Genomic DNA, 19411 nt, shown 5'->3' on the forward strand with positions numbered 1-19411 from the left:
TCTTTGCGGTCTGTAATGCAGTCTCGTTGCACTTAAGTACAAATTGCAAAAAGTTCCGTTTGAAGATGAGTGCGTGTGTGTACTGTGTACACACACACACACACACACACACTCATGCCACTGTCCACACACTCCATACGTTGCCCAGTATAAGCACACTTTTACAATTTGTGTTTGACAACAAACATACATGGAGTAACATCAATACTGACCAATGACTTTGCAGTGACCACATGACAGCAGGTGTGTTTGACTGCTCTGCAAGTTGAAACATATCGGGAGGCCCTAATTGACATTGCAAACATTTTTAGCCTCTTAGCAAAATAACAATGAATTGAATATCCATTGCTCCTCACACAAGCTCTTCCGGCCCCTATGGAAAACAGGTGGTGAGTTCATCACTTACCCCAGGAGGACAGCTGAACACAATAGACTTGTTATATGAAAGACAATACGTTACATTTTCACACCTAAGACAAGAGCCTTGAACTTTCTGGCATGCAGGCCAAATGCTGAACGCGAATGCCCTAGTTTTGAAACATATTCCAAGACCAATCCTGTTTTTTTTAGGATTCATTGAGATACCCAAAATATTCTCATCAGACCTAAAATATTGATGCGTCAACAATAATAAAATTCTGGGGGCGAGGGGTCGGGGGTGGGAGGTAATGAATCACAGGTACAAGCGATTCATCAGTGCGGCACACTCTCCAAGTTTAGAGTAAATACTTCATTGTTTTTACATTACATACACTACTTTTCAAAGGTTTGAGGTCACAGTTTCATGTTTTCCATGAATACAGTCTTATACTCTAAATACAGTAGGCACTGCCATTCAAATGTTTGGGGGTCGTAAACTTTTTTTTTTCACCAATAAGAAGGTCAAGTCTGTATCTTGATTCATTTAATGTTCTTCTCATTTGGGGAGGGGGGGTACTTTTCTGAAAAAAAAAAAAAAAAAACTAAATCAAAGCGAAATATCTTTTCATCTATTTGTTTACAATTTATTACTAACTGTGAATGTTTGTGCCTTCTTTCATTGTTGTGTTTAGTTATTACGATTGTAATTGCTTGACATCAGATCCCAGATAATAACAATAATAAATGCGTAGATGACGAATACTGCAATATATGAAAACAATCTCATGATACACACATGAATAAAAAAATAATTCAATTTCGAGCCAGCCATATTTTAAACATGGGCAGAATAGATTTTAGGGTGGGCTTGAGTTTGCTGTGTGGGTGGTGGTGGTGTGTGTGGGGGGTTCATTTTAACCCCCCAGCATGATGCCAAACCATGATAAGTGAATGTGACAATGAGACCCTAGGGCTTCTTGGTCTTTCTGTGTGGCCGTGTGTGCGCGTATGCATGTATGAGACAATTCATAAACACGACACACAAACAAGGCCACGATTCCTTGTTCAGTAAAGCTCACACTGGCATCTGAGTTCTGGTGTGCTCTTCATTTCACTACTAAACTCATTATAGATATTGCAACAGGATGATGGGTGATGTCAACAAATATCTATCAATATGATCACGTGCAAAATTACAATCAGTAATACAATTCAATTTAAAACTAAGTGAGTACTTAATAAGCATGAGAATTTTAATGTGCTTTATTCTTCGAAGTCTTTGCACATGTTTTCAGCACTTTAAACATATTCAATAGATTGAGAAACAAATCACCAAAATCACTTTGTAGGCTCTTTAATTGGACTCCAGGTTGACTGACTCCTGACTCTGATTAGCCTTTGGAGAAGTCATTATCGTCTAGAGGCCCTATTTTTGTGCCGAGTGCAATTAAGTCTTGCGCAAAGTGCAGTCTAACTGTGCACATGGGTGGATTTTTTTTCTTTTGATATTTTTGTTGACAGGGGCAGTTGTGGGACTAAATACAGCCGGCTTGATTCCTACAGCCAATGGAAGTGGCTTGCCTCATTTCCATTAAATTCAGGACAGAACAGGCGCGCAGTCTACATGGCGGTGCTGGACATCAAAGTATTTGTAAAATGCCTTTGGAACTGGAAGTAGAATCCCACACGCAGATGATGAAAAGTTGCCTCCTTGAAGGCCGCCTGCATCCTCCGATTGTAGGTCAGTATTGTCTAGTCCCAGCTACATTTGAGCAAATACAGTATGTAATTTGCATTTATTAAAATGTATTACCTTCCACTATTGCTGTGGTCAAATTTGCATGTGATCCCATTAACCACTATTGGACGATGCAAAGTATTAAAGAAAAAAAAAAACATTTCTGCAGAGTCACACAGATTCAATTGAAAAAGGAGCATACCCATTCATAGGACCCACAACTTTTGTAGTCCCTCTGGCACACCGCATCCCTGGCGTGTGTGCAGACCGGCTGGGTAATCCCTCAGGATGGAGCCTTTTGTTTTGACAACTTCTGCGAAGCCTGGTGTCGCTTACAACAACACACAGACTGGCCTATCATCAGCAAAACGTGAGGCCTCAGATCACAGGATCAGGTTGCCCGTACACTATGCGAGCCATTAGCTCAGAATAGAAACAATCTCAGTTGTGGCATAATGATACCCTTTGTTTGTTCAGACAATGACATTGATAAGAGATGAAGCCCACTCGTGGCTTCTGACAGAAGTTGTGTATAAGGTTACACGTTGCCTGCACAGAAGTGACTAAGTTTGACTTTGACCTGTCCCGCACCGGGGATCAATCAACTTCACGAACCAGGCGTCTTCTTTAAACGGCTTCATCAGAATGTAGCAACTGTGGCAAGAGCAAAATTATAAAACATAAAGGTATGGTTCATGTTGAGGTGAGAGGAAATAACTTTCATGAACAATTTCATTTTGCACCCAGCTTGGATAAAAATGCACAAAATGATATACAGTCAACACGATCAATCCATCGATCCAAGGGGAAATGATTCAAGAGTGGGAAAAAGGTCCACGCAAACTACATGACACTTAGCCATGTAAACAACACAACTAGCTCATCAATATTTTGTTTGTAGCAAGGGGGGAAACTTTTTGTTTAAACAACCCAAAATAAAATATTGTGTGATGGAAATTTTAGAGCAAAATCTTATACTGAGAAAAAAAATAAGAATGAAAGGCTGTTTTGTGGAGTGGAGGAAATAAGATCTGATGGATAAGAGAAAGGGGGAGAGAATTTAGGAAGGATGACAAGTGGAATGGTTTTGATGATTTGTACTCTGTGTGCATATAGAATCTGGTCTCCATCCTCTACTGCTTAAAAACTAGAAAAATCCATACCCGCTGTGAACATTGTTCCTACATGAACTGCATCATTTAAAATAGAAGACATCCAAAACATGATTTTTCATCCATTTTCTCAGCCTCATACTTCTGAACTTTCAACCTGTGATCTGACAAAGACTTCAGCTGAAGAATCGAATCAGGGTTGTCGTTAAGATATCTGACTTTGCAGCTTCGCAACTCAATCTGACTCGGGGTTGAAGCGTTGCCTAGTAACGATAGCACAATGCTGACCTTATCTATGTGGTCATAAAAATGTATGAAGAACCCCCACCCCATTGCCTTGTCTTGAACCTCTTCCTTTAAGCTTCTGTTCAGCTTTTCCTTCAACAACACTACCAGCACCCTCAAAGCCCTTATCTCCCCCACCATAGAACATCTTGCCAAGGGATAAACCCCCTCTACCCCAGTCATGGCAGGAGGAAGGGCGAAGACTCACACACTTGAGCCTTTTGTTAAAAACACAATCTGCAATAGAGTTGAACAATTCATATGCGCCCAGACCAACTCAGAAAAAGCACCAGTGGGTGGACGTGGGAGGCAGAAGGATGGAGATTGCATGCTATGAAAGTGATAGATAGGTGTAGGAAAAGAGGGACACACTCAAGCACAAAGGAGACTAGAGTCTATATGTACCACTGCAAGGGTAGTTTCGCAATACAAGGTTAGGTTTTGCCATTATTTCCCCTAATGGATTGTGTTTATCAAACTACTAGTAAGATACGAACCTGGTTTCTATTGACATGAGTCCTTGAGGAGCCAAGTTCAGCCTCTCTAATTGGCTCTCGCAAATGCAGTCCCTATTCTAATGAGGGGAAAAAAACTCCAAGTGTTGCACCTGAAAGTCACAATGGGAGTATGAGTAGGTATGAAAGTAAATTGTATTTATAAAGGACTTTTCACAGAGAGGACTCATAAACAGACGAGTGTATAAAATACACTATCACAGCAGATCACATTTTGGAGTTAATGTGAGGGAAAAAACAAATCGATCAAGTTAAAACTAAGCGAAAAAAAAGATGTAATGTAAACTGAAGAGACAGCGCTTTGATGAAAAGAAATTTGCTTTCCAAAGTTTGGTGTGGATGAACTGCAATGCTCTTTCATTTTTAATCTTGTGTGAGAGACCTTTGTTTTTACACATTGGGCCCTATTTTTGTGTCCTGTGCAGTCTAGAAAAAGTTTTGATAATTCTGCAGACGCAGCTTGGCAAAGTCAAGTACGTTTATAAGGAACTACAAGTAGAACTCCACAAGCAGATGATGAAACTTGTAACAATTGTATTCGACCTCGCCTAACCAATGCCGTTGCCATTTTGTTATCAGCCTCCCCCAAACGTCACCAATTGGGCCAAAATTCTGCTACTTGGAGATCGTAGGAGGGAGCACATAACCCCAATCCTGGCCTCCTTTCAGTGTCTCCCTCTATATTTGTAGTGCAAATTACTGTACTATTAAAACACCAACAATGGAATTTGTAAGTCTTTCACTGGCCACAAACAATGACATGCAAGCTTTTCTCGATACCGAATTTTCCCGGACTATAAGGCGCACCTTATTATATGGCGCACCTTCAACGAATGGCCCATTTTAAAACGTTGTCTTTATAGAAGGCGCACCGGACTATAAGGCGCACCATTAATCCATCATGTCTTTTTTATTTCAACTTCAGACCCAACAAATTGCTTTATAATCACAAAATAATGATCTATAGTCTTTTTGATTCATGATTCATAGTCTTCAGCAGGCCACTTATGATTGATTTCATGACACAATGCTTCGGGCCAGTTTAAATTTAGGAATTTGGTTCATATATAATGCGCACCGTACTATAAGGTGCACTGTCGGCTTTTGAGAAAATTTTAGGTTTTTAGGTGCGCCTTATAGTCCGGGTAATACGTTAATTACATAAATGCAGACATTGCTCCTAGAGCAATGAACTCTATTGAGGACAGTCACAACTTCACAGTCCACTACAGCAGCAACATCTGCTCTGAGGCATCCAACGCATCAGGTGGGTATCTGAACAAACACAGATGGCATTACGTATGTGTGCGTGTCTAAGTGTGTGTAGCATTGCAGTAACAAGGCAGGCTGGTGAGGGCACGAGTGATGCCTTGAGGCAACAAGCAGCAGGGTGGCAGCGATCCTGACTCCCATGGCGCCGTGTTATGGCGCTAGCCTAAATGACTCATCTTCATGTCACTAATGCTTATCCTATGAATGAACAAACAGATACAGATACACAACAGAAAAGGCAACACCACCCTCGGAAGTGTTCAAGACTCGTGCTTGCTTACTCGGGCAAACTAACAACAGAGAGGCATTGTTTTTAAACTCATCTGTGAAATGAAGACTATAATGAGAGTAATAGCATGTGTTGCTAGTAATTGAGCAGGTGCACGTGATGTTTGGCCAGTCCTACTTATATTCTTCCCAGGTTCCCCTCATTTGAACTACTTTCCGGCAGTGATGAGCACCAACGCCTTATTAGCAAGCTCGGGATGTGGAAGAGATAGCTCGTTGTGACGAACATGCAGTACGTCAATAGAACGTGAGGGACTTGGAATAAACATGACCCCCCCCCAAAAAAATGCGTCTTTTTAACATTTCACATGTAGACCACATGGGTGATAATTCAGTATGGTGTTAAAATGCATATTCAGCAAATCTGAGATCAGTGTAACAGCTGTGATCGGATTTCTGGACCACCTTTCTGTGTGGAGCCTATCTCGTCTGATTTTGTGCAAGAGATGGAGTACCGTACTTTCCGGACTATAAGGCGCACCTAAAAACCCAAAATTTTCTCAAAAGCCGACAGTGCGCCATAGTCCGGTGCACCTTATATGTGGACCAAATTCCTGAATTTTAACTGAAAAAGATAAAATGGAGAATGATTTGATTTGGATTAAAAATCTGACATGATGCATTAATGGTGCGCCTTATAGTCCGGTGCGCCTTGTATAAGGACAAAGTTTTAAAATGGGCCATTCGTTGAAGGTGCGCCTTATAGTTCGGTGAGCCTTATAGTCCGGAAAATACGGAACATTGTACTGGTTGCCAGCCAATCACAGTCAACCTGCCTAAAAAATACTAACAATATGGTGAGACATTCGCTTAAAGAACAAACATTAGTAAGATAATATTGCTTGAATCCACAGGAACTATGATGTCCAATAGTATATAATCCATTATTTCAATGTTGCGGGAGTACAAACCAAGAGAATGTTTTGCTTGTGTACATAATATAGCCCACTCTTCTCCTCTCCCATCAACAGTAATGATCAGAGCTCAGGATTAAGCACCGATGTCCCAGTAAAGGAGATTTGCACTGCCGTATGTAGGACCACTGCTTCTCCTAATCCGCCTAATTTTCTCATCCACAGATGATCCTGCAACACTTGAGGCCTAAGAATGGAGTAGAGTGCCTTGTTGTGGTCAATTGTTGAATTGCAAGAATGAGGGTCTTTTGTCAAATCGATTCATCATGATACTCTCATGGGGCTAATTGCACTCATTTATTTTGACTTCATCATAATCCCTGTTTGGATTCTGAACAATGACGATTAGGTTGCGAATCGAATATGATATGGTAGAGAGAGAGACAAAGAGAAATAGTGGGAGAGAGCGAGCGAGCGAGCGAGAGAGAGAGAGAGAGAGAGAGAGAGAGAAAAGAGAGAGAAAAGAGAGAGAAAAGAGAGAGAAAAGAGAGAGAAAAGAGAGAGAAAGACAGACAGACAGACAGACAGACAGACAGACAGACAGACAGACAGACAGACAGACAGACAGACAGACAGACAGACAGATAGATAGATAGATAGATAGATAGATAGATAGATAGATAGATAGATAGATAGATAGATAGATAGATAGATAGATAGATAGATAGATAGATAGATAGATAGATAGATAGATAGATAGATAGATAGATAGATAGATAGATAGATAGATAGATAGATAGATAGATAGATAGATAGATAGATAGATGTTCTGAATCTGCCCTTCACTCCCTTAAAAAAATGGAAATTCATGATGAACCGCCAAATGATGTGTTCCATGCTCAGTAGCACAAGTAAGCGACACATCCTTGTTCCTCTCCATTATGATGCTTTCAGACCATGGAAACACGACAAAATATCACAAATTAAGCAGGAAATATACTTTAATTGGTTCATTCACAAGACCCAATGCATGACAAGCACCACACGGGAATAATGTCACAGTCTTTCCTTGTGTTTTTGAGGTTATTGTAAACATGGTGGTTGACTCAAGAGAGTGAGAAAGATGACGGTGAACATGTGACAAGTCTAACTGTGGCTTCATGAGGAATTCACAATGAAACAGTGGATGCCTCTGTGAGGAACAGACAGCATAGAAAAAGGCCTGTGACATTGATCTTGCTTAACCGCTCGCTGGGAGCCTCATTTACTTCTTGAGCATTTCCTTTACATCAGAAACAAAACTCTTTGACAGATAAGGATGTGGATAACCACCATGTCGAAAGATTTGTGTAAAGATGAATGACAAGAAAACAGGGTTAAAAGAACTCAAGATAAGAGACACGTTACTAGACATAACCTTGGAAACCATCAAACGAAACTTATTGTATGAAGACTATTTAAATGTTGACATACTGCAAGGCTTTGAAATGTTTTTCTTTGTGGGGCAGTTTTGCCAATCGATGAGCTTCCAATTTTTAAGGAGTATTTTTAGTACCACTTTTTGCCAATTTTAGTGACCTGATTCTATCAATTGTTAGCATTTTGGTTGAGGCAATTATTGTTATACAATAAATTACTCCTACTGCTATTATTACAACTTCTTATAATAATGGGCTATTTTTAATGAAAACAACATTCAATAACTAAAATACTCAGTGTCAATCAAATTAAATGATTTTCAAAACAAAATTTAATGGGGTATGTCTTTACTGTTACTTATTGATTAAATAATTTAGAAACGGCTCATGTTTCAAACAGCAGAGACCGAAAATTGAATCCAATTCATTCATAAGACTCTTTAAACCAGTATCAATGGATTAAAGGGTATTTGTGTAAATTGTGTAGTCTGTAAGCGTATCAATGGAACTATCCCGAGATGTGGCGTGAGTTCAATCACATGGTTTCGTTTACTGACTCAAGGCACACAAGAAAACAGGTTGAGTTAAATTAAGATCCACAGTTCCGCCGCTCGGTCTACAAAATAAAATATATATATTTTAATTGGGCAATATACAAAAACAACTTTTGAAAAAACAAACGCACCCAGATTCATGATGTGTGTAATAAATATGTTTTTGTAATTTATATCCAACACACTTGTATCATTGTAATTACTTCTCTTGCATAAAGTCTTGAACTTGTGGATGAATTTGAATCCCTTTCGTAATTGATATGTTACCTAAGCTTTTGTTGTGAAGGTACACATCGGAAGTGTTTGTTTTAGTTAACTGCATTTCTCCCAAAGACGCGAAGCATGTTGAAGTTTCACTTTCCCACAGTTGCAATTTTTTACGTTGACTGCAAAGTCACAATGAGGACGTGAATAGTTTCTACTTGGCGTACAGAAGTCGGCAATGATGGCGTTTCAGTAATGGCTGCACTACAAACTTAGGAGCCAAACTTCTTTGCACTTGGAATCTCTCTCACCCAAATCTGGCCTCTCTCTCTAAATTCGGGAAAAGAGCAGTACCATGGCACACTGCGTTTACAATCCTATTTTTGCATTTGTTTGCAGCGTTTGCCTAATCGGCGTGAGCAAGAGTTATTTGTCCATACCTCTGAAAATCTACCCGGGGAAGTACAACGTGTCCTCGCCCGTGGGTTTGTCCGTCACTCGCCTTGTAGCGCTCGCTGCTGATGGGAAGGGTCTCTCACTGGCTTCCGATCCTAGCGGTCAAGTCAACTTTATGGACATGGTGGGTAACCTCCAAGGGGACTCCGGCAGAGGCTACTACATCGAATTGTTGATAGGCACTCCCGCACAACGGGTAAGTGTCGTTTAAGCTCTTAATGCTTATTTAAATTCACTTTTTCTCATTTGATCTGGATCAGTCAAGACCTCAATCACAAATGACATTACTTTGACATTTTTGTTGTTGTGCCATCATCCTCAGAGGTTCATAAAATCAACAAGTCTAATTTGACAAAGTAAGGTGTATAAAGTGCTACTGTCTGTTTTTCAAATGCAGGGGTAAAAGAAAAATGTTGTTATTCAAATAAATACTAGTACAGATACCTGAATGTTTTACTCATTTCTCACTAGGGCAGGAAACACCCTTAATAACTTTATTAATTCACTGCCTGCCAGTCATTGGTAAAAAAATGTACAAAGAATTTCACGATGATTCCAGGACTCGTTACAAAAGATCTCAAACCCAAACTACAAGTTTCCGCCCTTAAGTATGGGCCAACACCGAGATCAACGAGATCCTACAGATTTTGTTTCAGAGAGTGCACGAGACAATGAGAATTGTGGACATAACTTGTGGCTGCTTGACAATGCATCTGTGCATCTGACACTTCCTGGTCAAGAAGAAATCGTCATGGTGGGGCAACCTCCCTCATCAACTGATCTTGCTCCGTGTGATTTTACAAAAATGAATAGAAAACAAACAAACAAACAAATAAATAAACAAATATTTTTACCCTTTCTGGGTTATCAGAAGGACCCATCTTGAAGAGGTCTGTCTGCATGACCATATACCGCATCATAATGGGGCACAACTATTTCCTCTCTAACTTGTGGAACCTGTTTTGTTGTTCCATTACGTGCTTCACATAGTATTTGCACCAAGAAAATGAGGAAGAAACACAAAAGCAATCTGTTGTTAATCAGAATTTTCTGATTCTTCTCTACTGTATACATTTCTTAAATTGTCTTGAGTAGTTTTAAATATAAAAGCTAAAAGATATTTAGAAAAATACAAATTCACACCAATTATAAATGAATAAAATTTCTTTCCACATAAAAATCTATTAACAAACCGTCAAATTCATTCCAAAGCAACAGGTGAGATGACGTCACCATTATCGTGTAACTGTAATTTGAGGAAAGTCATTTCTGGAAAAGAAGAAGTAACAACAATGGCAAATCAAGGAAAGAAGTTCTAATCATACGTGGAGACTCAGAGTCAAGTTAATTTATTCCTGAAAATCGAATTTGAATCTAAAGTTGCCAAAACACAGACAACACCTGCAACATTGTGCGGGTTTGCCACTTTTCATATCTACATCCAAATACTAAAAACTTGGCCTGAAATTGAGTTTACAATAGAGTTACACTTTCCATTTTTCATGCTTGAAAACGGGAGTCTAAAAACAGAGGGCCTCCACGTGCCTGTTAAGCAATGGGATGAGCAAGTAGATCAAATCAGAGAATTTAGAACAGGGCCGCGGTATCATTCACAACACATACAGTGTTGATTTTAGTTGTGTGTAGTTGGTGTGCATGTGTGTGTTATTGTTGAACAAGAATTGTTTTGACGATCTGCCACATTATCGGTTCAGGCATGAAATGGTCATTTCGGTAAAGCCCAGCTAAAACAGCTATGTTCTCTCGCCCTCCTACTTTTTATGAAAAATCTGGCTTCTGAATTTTAAAGCCACTCATATTAGGACTCTCCACTGCATCAAATAAATCGTTTATTTACATATACCGTATTTTCCGGACTATAAGGCGCACCTTCAATGAATGGCCCATTTTAAAACTTTGTCCTTATATAAGGCACACCGAACTATAAGGCACACCATTAATGAATCATGTCAGATTTTTAATCCAAATCAAATCATTCTCCATTTTATCTTTTTTTATTTCAACTTCAGACGCAACAAATTACTTTATAATCACAAAATAATGATCCATCGTCTTTTTGATTCATGATTCATAGTCTTCAGGGGGCCACTTATGATTGATTTCATGACACAATGCTTCGGGCCACTTTAAATTTAGGGATTTGGTCCATATATAAGGCGCACCGGACTATAAGGCGCACTGTTGGCTTTTGAGAAACTTTTAGGTTTTTAGGTGCGCCTTATAGTCTGGAAAATACGGTAAATGAAGAGCAAAATATGATGTCAAAACCATCGATTTTAGATGATTTATACACAAGGATACGTTTCACATACATTGCGGCTTCATGTTGTGCCGCTTGACGCAATGCGAATGTGCTCTCCTGCGCTCTTGCCGACATGCGTCAGATATCGTTTGCTAATTTAACACTTCTTTCATAAATCAGTATAACCAGTATGGTGTTCTGCGGAGTGCTTGCAAAAGCTGCACTTTACAGCCCGGAGGTGTGTAGGTAGACTTAGCCCCGCTCACATGCGCTCACATGATGTTGGCCTGTGAGAACCACTGTTTCTTAGCAGGCAGCTGACCGGGATTACGAGGCACCCATGAGCGCTGAGCTGCCCCCGTACTTGCACTGAGCAGCCACTCTCCAGTCTCGGTTCTGCATTCTGGTTTTCATCGCGATTAGACAGAAATATGCTCGTTTTCAACCACTTTGTTTAGCTTACTTGATATGTAAAGTGCCTAACAAGGTCATATTAAAGTTTAAGGGTGTTTAAATGGTCCCGGGCGGATTGGGCGATTAAAAATACATAATGCTTCAGGGTGTTGTAGGTTTAACTCTGTTTTCTCGTTCTGGCGAAAGATCTCATTAGTAATTTCACACAGTCTTCTCAACCGTGTCAAGTTACACAGATGAGAGCTTGTGAAGACACTTAGCACTTGAGCCTCCAGTGTCGCTACCCTGCTTTGTCAACTTCAGAGCTAGACTTGCTTATGTGTAGTTTTAACACAACTGTAGGAATAAAAACATCCACAGCAGGCATATTTCTGTTGGATGACACGATGTTTTGTAGAAACAGCTTTCGCTTCATCGTGGTATGGTTTGGCCCAGCATTGTTGGTTTGCATTTCAAAAGCGGAATGGCCAGTATTGGAGAAGAAAGTGTGCTGACACTAATGAAGAAATACTTGCAATCTGTGCTTTCTCAATTCAGATTTTTTTGTCAAATCCAACTTGGCACACTTTCATAAGTAATCCTTGATTGGAGACTGATTTTTTTTTTTTTATTTGCAATGGTACCTTAGTATGATGGCCTGGTCGCCTTTGGTATCTGACCTTCATTTCATCCAAAGTCCTAAATGCACTCTGTATGGGTGGAAGGAGAGTGCTTGGAGCTGGGAAATCAAATCTGCAAAGTTGTTTTGAGTAACAGTATTGACTTTGTATTTGACTCGAATTGAATCCCACTTGAAACATCTCCTCTGGAGATATAAGAGGATAAAAAAATTAACCACTACACGTTGCGATCACATTTATAAATATAGCTATAAAACATCCATGTGATTTCACAATATTGTGTTAAACCTTCATGTGAAGATGATGATGTGATTACATTAACAGCGCCAGTGTTAAATGAGGCGCTGTCTAAATGAGCCGCTAATTGTCGCATCTGTTAGCATGTGGCGGCGACACGGGTTGAGGCGGCGGCGGCGGCGGTGGCGGCTGGAGAGCTCCTCATTCGCTAATTGCTACAAACAGGTGTCAGATGCACATTGTCGCCACAGACGCCACCAATTAGACAGTGAGAGATCAACTACGTGTGACTGCAGGCCGCTTCAGCATCACACTGGGAGTGTTTGCCCGAGGCACAGTAGCCAAGCGGAGAGAGGAAAGTGCGACACAGGCGGATCACCATGAGGAAATGCCCAACGCACCATTTCACGTGTTTGTTTCAGTACGACTTGTTTGGCAGGGATGCCATCCAAAAATCACAGTTGGTATTTTACATGGCGCAAGTTACCGCACGTGGACTTGTTCCACTGCAGTGAGGGGGGGGGGAAGCGATAAGCAACACATTGACGATAACAACCTACGTCAAGGAAGTTAAGGTGCCAAGACATTGTGTGAAAACTGGACAGAGGGTGAACCAAGGAAGAATTCTTTGCATTCAGGAACGATTGCTTAAAAGATAGCAAGAAAAATTTTTTCATGGCCTTGCTGATTGAAATAACTCTTGATTGTACTTTGTTTTTATACATGCTATGAATAACAGTGTTATTCTTATCTGAAGGGATGAACAAGACAATTCGAGGAAGTCGTTGAGATTGTTTATAAATTAGGTAAAAATCCCCCTGGAACCGGAAATGTAGTCAGCTAAGGTTGAATTGAACTGTGTTGATGTTGTAGCATAGCACTCTAATACTGTCACAGCCATAAATGAAGGTTGGCAACAGATTGGTTTTTAAACTTGTTTTTTTTTTTTTTTTTCTGGCCTGAAATCAGCCAAGACTTTCTGCAAAAAGCGGCTTGTGGGTCAAATCTTGAGTGGCTCCGTGGCTGTGAGTTACCATATTAGGTTAATGACCCCATCAGGGTAAAGGGACACTTGCACAAGGGTGTTAATGTGGCCTTCCATTGAGTGGTGAAGGTTAAAGACGTCACAAGCAAATTATTTCCCGCTCATTAATTTGATGCCTGGAAGACAGCATTATCTCAACTGCAGTTAGTTAGCCGCTTGCCACTTTGCGCATAACACGTAGCAGGAGAGCTGGACACGTCATGCCAGAGCCTGCAGTCTGTTATGGTCCACTTGAGGATAACATTGTCGAGTAACCCTTACAAGCAAGGTGGTTTATCTTAAATAATAGTTTGCCTGACACTAGAATGTGTGCAAATCGAGGTGGGGCAGGGTTGTAGCTCAAAGGCAATGTTTGCTAACGCAGCAGCTCCTACTTGGTGTCTTTCAGCTGAACATCCTGGTGGATACCGGCAGCAGTAACTTTGCAGTGGCCGCGGCGCCGCACCCATTTATTACGAGCTACTTCAACACTGCACTGTGAGTAACATGTTTGGAAATGTTGTTCGATGGAATGAATGTAGTGATTTGACGCTTGTGATGACTTAATAAGTCACAAATTTTAGCCATGATTTTCCTGTGATGTCACCAATTTGCCCTACAGATGCAAATATTTAGTTATACTGTGACATGTTGTAAAAAGTTACAGATAATGTTACATTTCAAGGTCTGTTTGAATTTGGCTACTGTGTGTGTGTAGCTCCAGTTCCTTCAGGTCAGATGGCCAAAGTGTAGCTGTCAGGTACACCCAGGGAAACTGGATGGGGGAGCTCGGTGTTGACCGTATCTCCATCCCCAATGGACCGAATGGTACCATCAGTGTCAACATCGCTACCATCTTGTCATCTGAAGGCTTCTTCCTACCTGGGATTAACTGGCAGGGCATCCTCGGACTAGCCTATCCCATGCTGTCTCGGGTAAGTTCAATCAGATGTGCTGCTTCGAAATGATCAAACAAAAAACAATGTGATGTTCCATTAATTTAAACTGGACACATTGTTTCATCATTATACACAGTCAATGACAAAGCTATGCATCAAACACTTTAAGGGGTTATTTCACATAACATCGACTGATTTTTGTCTGGTTTATTTTTCCATTCACTTAATATGTCTTTTCTTTTATGTCTTGAACACTGACCATAGCAGATGCTGACTGTACTGTATAGAAAAATCATTGATAATAAATATCGGCTGTGGTCGCCTACCACCGTTTTTAAATGCAGTACTCTGGAGACAGAAGAAAAAACACGAGTATGCTTTTGGGCCATTGCAAGCTGTCCGATTTCTGTAAATTCTATGTTAGTGGGGGAGGAATAGCTTTTCCGTCAGTGCTGGTTAAAACGACTTGCGTGGTGAAATGATACCGACATATAATAATATTGGCATTATTTAAATGTAATAATGATATGCCTAAAGAATCTATAAAAGTAAAGCGTGTGTGAAAATGAAATGTAGGGAATTTGAAGGGATTACCTTTGCTGTAATCAATGGTGCTACGTGATGGAGGAGTCGTTACAGCTTCATTTCATTCCTGTATTACTGCCTTGTGGCCATATCGAATGGGAAATAAATGTCAAATAAAGCAACCGTTGTTGTTTATGTAATTTCAATGTTTGGGAAATGTCCTGGTTCCGTCAGGAAAATGGAATCACCTCGCAAAAGGGAAATGTGCCTTGACTAGCACAAATAAGTGATTTTGTTTGCTTTTTTGTTTTGTTTCAATCAGCCAGATTCATCTGTGGAACCATTCTTCGACTCTGTGGTCAAACAGCTCGCTATCCCGGATATCTTTTCCTTACAGATGTGCGGGACTGGAATTTCTGCTAGCAGCGTCGTCGACCCTCCGGGTGGTAGTCTTGTGAGTAGTCAGCAGGGTTTAGCGCACAGAGGAATTTGAGTTGGAAATAATAATACATCACAAGGATGGATTGTTTCAGAAAAAAAAAAAAGTGACTTCATGTGGAGGAAATGGAAGTGTTATTGTGGCAACGATCCATTGCCAAATGTCTGATCATATGGTGTGTGTGGGTTTTTTTTTTTGTGTGTGTGTATGCTTCAGATCTTGGGTGGGGCTGAACCAACTCTGTATCGGGGGCAAATGTGGTACACCCCTATAGTTGAGGAATGGTACTACCAAGTAGAGGTTCTAAAGCTGGAGGTCGGTGAGCAGAACCTGGACCTTGACTGCAGAGAGGTGATTGTTGGATTCAGTGAAATAGTCAACAACTGCATGCACAATAAGTCAAACTAACAAACAATTGACATTCCAAGATGAAATCAACCTTAAGCACATGTTCAAATCAACGACAAAAGCCTCACCAAAAGAAAATTGAAAGTATGCTGAAGTGACAAGCTCTACTCGTCTGTCTCACCTTTCCTTTTCAGTATAACATGGATAAAGCGATAGTTGACAGCGGCACGACGCTACTGCGACTTCCCGTCAACGTTTACAACGCAGTGGTAGACGCCATCACTCGCAGCTCTCTGGTACGCCAACGTCTTTCGACGGGGAATGATGAAACATTTTGTCAGTGCAAAAGAGATGAAGGGGCGGATGGCACTGTCACTCAAGGATGCAGTTTCTATAGCACAATTCAGAATGTACTACGGGGGGGGTTATCCTACATTTTATCTTTATTTCTTATTTGAAAATGCCCAAAACATGATGGACTGCATCAATGCCAATAAATAGAGTATTTAGAGCTCTTGGTGTGTTGCTAGTGGGACTTTTTTTTTTTTTTCTTTCATTCATTCAGATCCAGGAGTTTTCATCAGGCTTCTGGGATGGGACCAAGTTAGCATGCTGGATGAGGGGCGATACCCCCTGGAGATTTTTCCCCAAACTATCCATCTACCTAAGGGACACCAACACCAGCGAGTCCTTCCGTATCACCATCCTTCCTCAGGTACAGAGAGGCAAGCACGGAGCTTCCTCAAAAGATTCCTAACCAGTCTATCATCATCATGACATTTTTTTTTTTTTTTTTTTTTTTTGAAAGCTGTACATCCAGCCAATCACAGATGTGGATGGCACGCTAGACTGCTACCGCTTCGGCGTGTCGTCATCTGCTAACGGCCTTGTCATTGGAGCGACGGTTATGGAGGGTTTCTACGTGGTGTTCGATCGGGCCAACCGTAGACTGGGCTTTGCCCTCAGCAACTGTGCCGGTGAGCAAATGTAGAAGGAATAGTTCCTGCAGTTGAATGATTGCATTTCTAGAGAATTACAATGTCCCATCACTGGAAAGCTATTTTTAGGACAAGCTCACGGGCTACTCATGAGGTCCTAATGGGCGACCTGGTGTCCATGGGCACCACATTGGTGACCCCTGCGCAATACTATAGTTACTTTACTTTAAGGCACAACCTATTACACCATCAGCGATGCATTGCCAGATTTAAAAATTCAGAATCATTTTTGTTGAGGTATGAGAAGTAGTTTGGCTCCTGTGTTGTTTGTGGTGTTTCTGCTTGAATTGCTTTCCTGTAGTCGGATGTTCTTGTTTCTTTTCTATTCTGCCCTCCCGAAACACGCCGTGTGTCGTTGGGCAGATAGCAAACAGTTCTCTCAAAGAGAGGCTAAGTGTTCTTTGCTTTGAGCTGTTTAGTGGTCTCCATAAATCACGGCAATTTCCCATCATTATATAGGATCTAATGTTTCAGAGATGGAATAACAACTTTTGTAAAGCATAATTATTGTATATTTATATACTGTCTCATCTTGTACCTCTAATTGCCAACAAATTAGAGACAAAAGTTTTGGCTTAAGAGCTAGCGGCCAATCATTCGTGCTGACCTTTTATCTCGTTAACCCAGAAAAGCTCATTTACTTTTACACGAAACGTAATTGTTTTGAAGTTTTATTTTTAAATAGGGACTGCCTGTATACTGTTATTGTGACTTTCAGCTTTTCCCAGTTGCTACATTTGAATCGTGCGGGTTTCCTTCTAATGTGACGTTTCTCCACAGTGAGCGGCGGTGTGGCTCTGTCCGAAATCGACGGGCCCTTCTCGGCAGCAGACGTGGCGTCAGACTGCTCCGGCCGAGCGCTGAAGGAGCCTCTCCTTTGGGTGATCTCCTACGCGCTCATGGCCGTGTGCGCCGTCATCCTCATCATCCTGCTGCTTCTGCTGGTCCTGCCTTGTCGACGGCGGGGCTACTCCGGGGAGATAACCGACCAGTCTTCTCTGGTGCGACACCGTATCAAGTGACTGAGAGCGAGGGCAACAGGCGCAAACGGGCGGGGTGCAAGCGAGCAAAGCGCCACCGCTGAAGTGGTGGGAAAAGAAGTGATGCTGCACAAGGTTGATGTGGAAGCATCCACCTTCTCCGAAAAGGACAATCCTTCTGATAAAATCTCAAAAGACACTGTCACTGGTGTAAGATGAACTTGTGGTTTGTAATTTAATTTTTGATTGTTCATCAGAAGTGCTGCGTCTATGTGGATGGTTGAACCGATCTTTGAATCATCAAAAGATGCCTGCCCTCACAACCGGATATTGAAAAAGCAAGCGGTGCAAAAGGCACTGAAACATTTAACAGTTGCACATATCAAAAGGTAGAATGGTCATAATGCCGTTAAAGTTCATGCTGAAATTTTAAGCCCACTATGCATAACCTTTTGGGAGTGGTGTACATTACACATCATTAGGCAAACCAATCCAAATCATTTTTGCTACGTATATTTAAATATGCCTTCTGCCTGTGATCAGTGCTTTTTAAATCCACTCCCAAATTATGGTGAAATGCATGTTGGATAAGCAGCTAGGACAATTACTGACACTTTGGTAGTATTTGAAAATATGTTTACATTGCTCGTAGTGCCTTCGAAAACTCTTAGTGTTTGTCCACTCTTAGACAACACTGTCATGAAACCGAGTCCACCATGCTTACATGGCTTACACAGACCCAAAACTCCACAAGCAAGGGGCTTTATGTATTCTTCTGGCAGTGTGTCAGAACTGTGCCAAAATATTCTCTTTTTTAAAAAAAAAAATGTATTAAATAAAATGATCCGCCATTGTAGTTCCAATCTACACTCATGAAACTCAGCTCAGTTCAGTTCAGCACTTGACATTTTGTTACATTAGTCATTATAGAAAGATTTGACAAGAGTGCCTCAACATTCTGACCTGAAAGGCACAAAATGGGGAGCTTCACCTTTCTCTTAACATGATTCCTTATGAAGCCAAAGTTGCTTGTTTTATTCATTGTATCTATGTTCAATTTATTACTGAAATTATTTGAATGTGAGTTTAATCTGAATTTTGGCACACGCTGCACATTTGCCAAAAAAAAAGATCCGAAACATGGGTTTTAGCTTCTTTTCAAACCGAAATGCAGTATCTTCCGCCATCTAGTGGAAAAACTGGCGATTGCAAGCAACTGACTCGTGATGACCGCGAAGCCAAAGCTACTACGAGTTCTTGAAAATTATTTATATTATGTAAAGTGTATTTTTCGGTACTAAAATTTCTGTAAATAAAGACCTTATTACCACTTTGTATAGCAAGTTAATTGTAACTCTGTGCTCGATTGTGATGAAATAATGATCCTCATTCACAAGAAGAATGGCTGGCCTGAGATTGATGATATGAACTCTGGCAAAGCGTGTTTCATTTTCTAATAAGTGACGCCTGTCTAACTCACCTAAATTGAACATACTATCATTTCACGTGTAAAGTTATGCAAGATGTGCAGCAGTTGAAATGTGACATCTTTATCAAATTCAGATTATGGCTGCACTCGCTATGTACTAAATTGTAGGTTTAGGAAAA

General features: G+C 40.7%; 1 protein-coding gene across 5 annotated transcripts; it reads left to right on the forward strand.

The window, feature by feature from the left end:
- Window positions 1–8686: 8686 nt before the first annotated feature.
- bace2 (beta-secretase 2) lies at window positions 8687–19133 on the forward strand. 5 transcript variants are annotated; one of them, XM_085916490.1, is made up of 10 exons: window positions 12845–13050; window positions 13560–13615; window positions 14024–14112; window positions 14333–14549; window positions 15361–15492; window positions 15694–15828; window positions 16020–16121; window positions 16391–16540; window positions 16634–16802; window positions 17604–19133. In XM_085916490.1, exons 1-10 carry the CDS (start codon window positions 13032–13034, stop codon window positions 17843–17845), a joined length of 1311 nt encoding a protein of 436 aa, XP_085772616.1. In that variant the 5' UTR covers window positions 12845–13031; the 3' UTR covers window positions 17846–19133. The 5 variants fall into 5 exon arrangements, with proteins under 5 accessions (XP_085772614.1, XP_085772615.1, XP_085772617.1 ...); XM_085916488.1 differs by lacking the exons at window positions 12845–13050; window positions 13560–13615 and adding an exon at window positions 8687–9252; XM_085916489.1 differs by lacking the exons at window positions 12845–13050; window positions 13560–13615 and adding an exon at window positions 11665–12815.
- Window positions 19134–19411: the final 278 nt, after the last annotated feature.

Source organism: Syngnathus leptorhynchus, chromosome 7 (assembly GCF_054491065.1).
Source record: "Syngnathus leptorhynchus isolate UIUO chromosome 7, UIUO_Slep, whole genome shotgun sequence".
NCBI classification, from domain to species: domain Eukaryota; kingdom Metazoa; phylum Chordata; class Actinopteri; order Syngnathiformes; family Syngnathidae; genus Syngnathus; species Syngnathus leptorhynchus.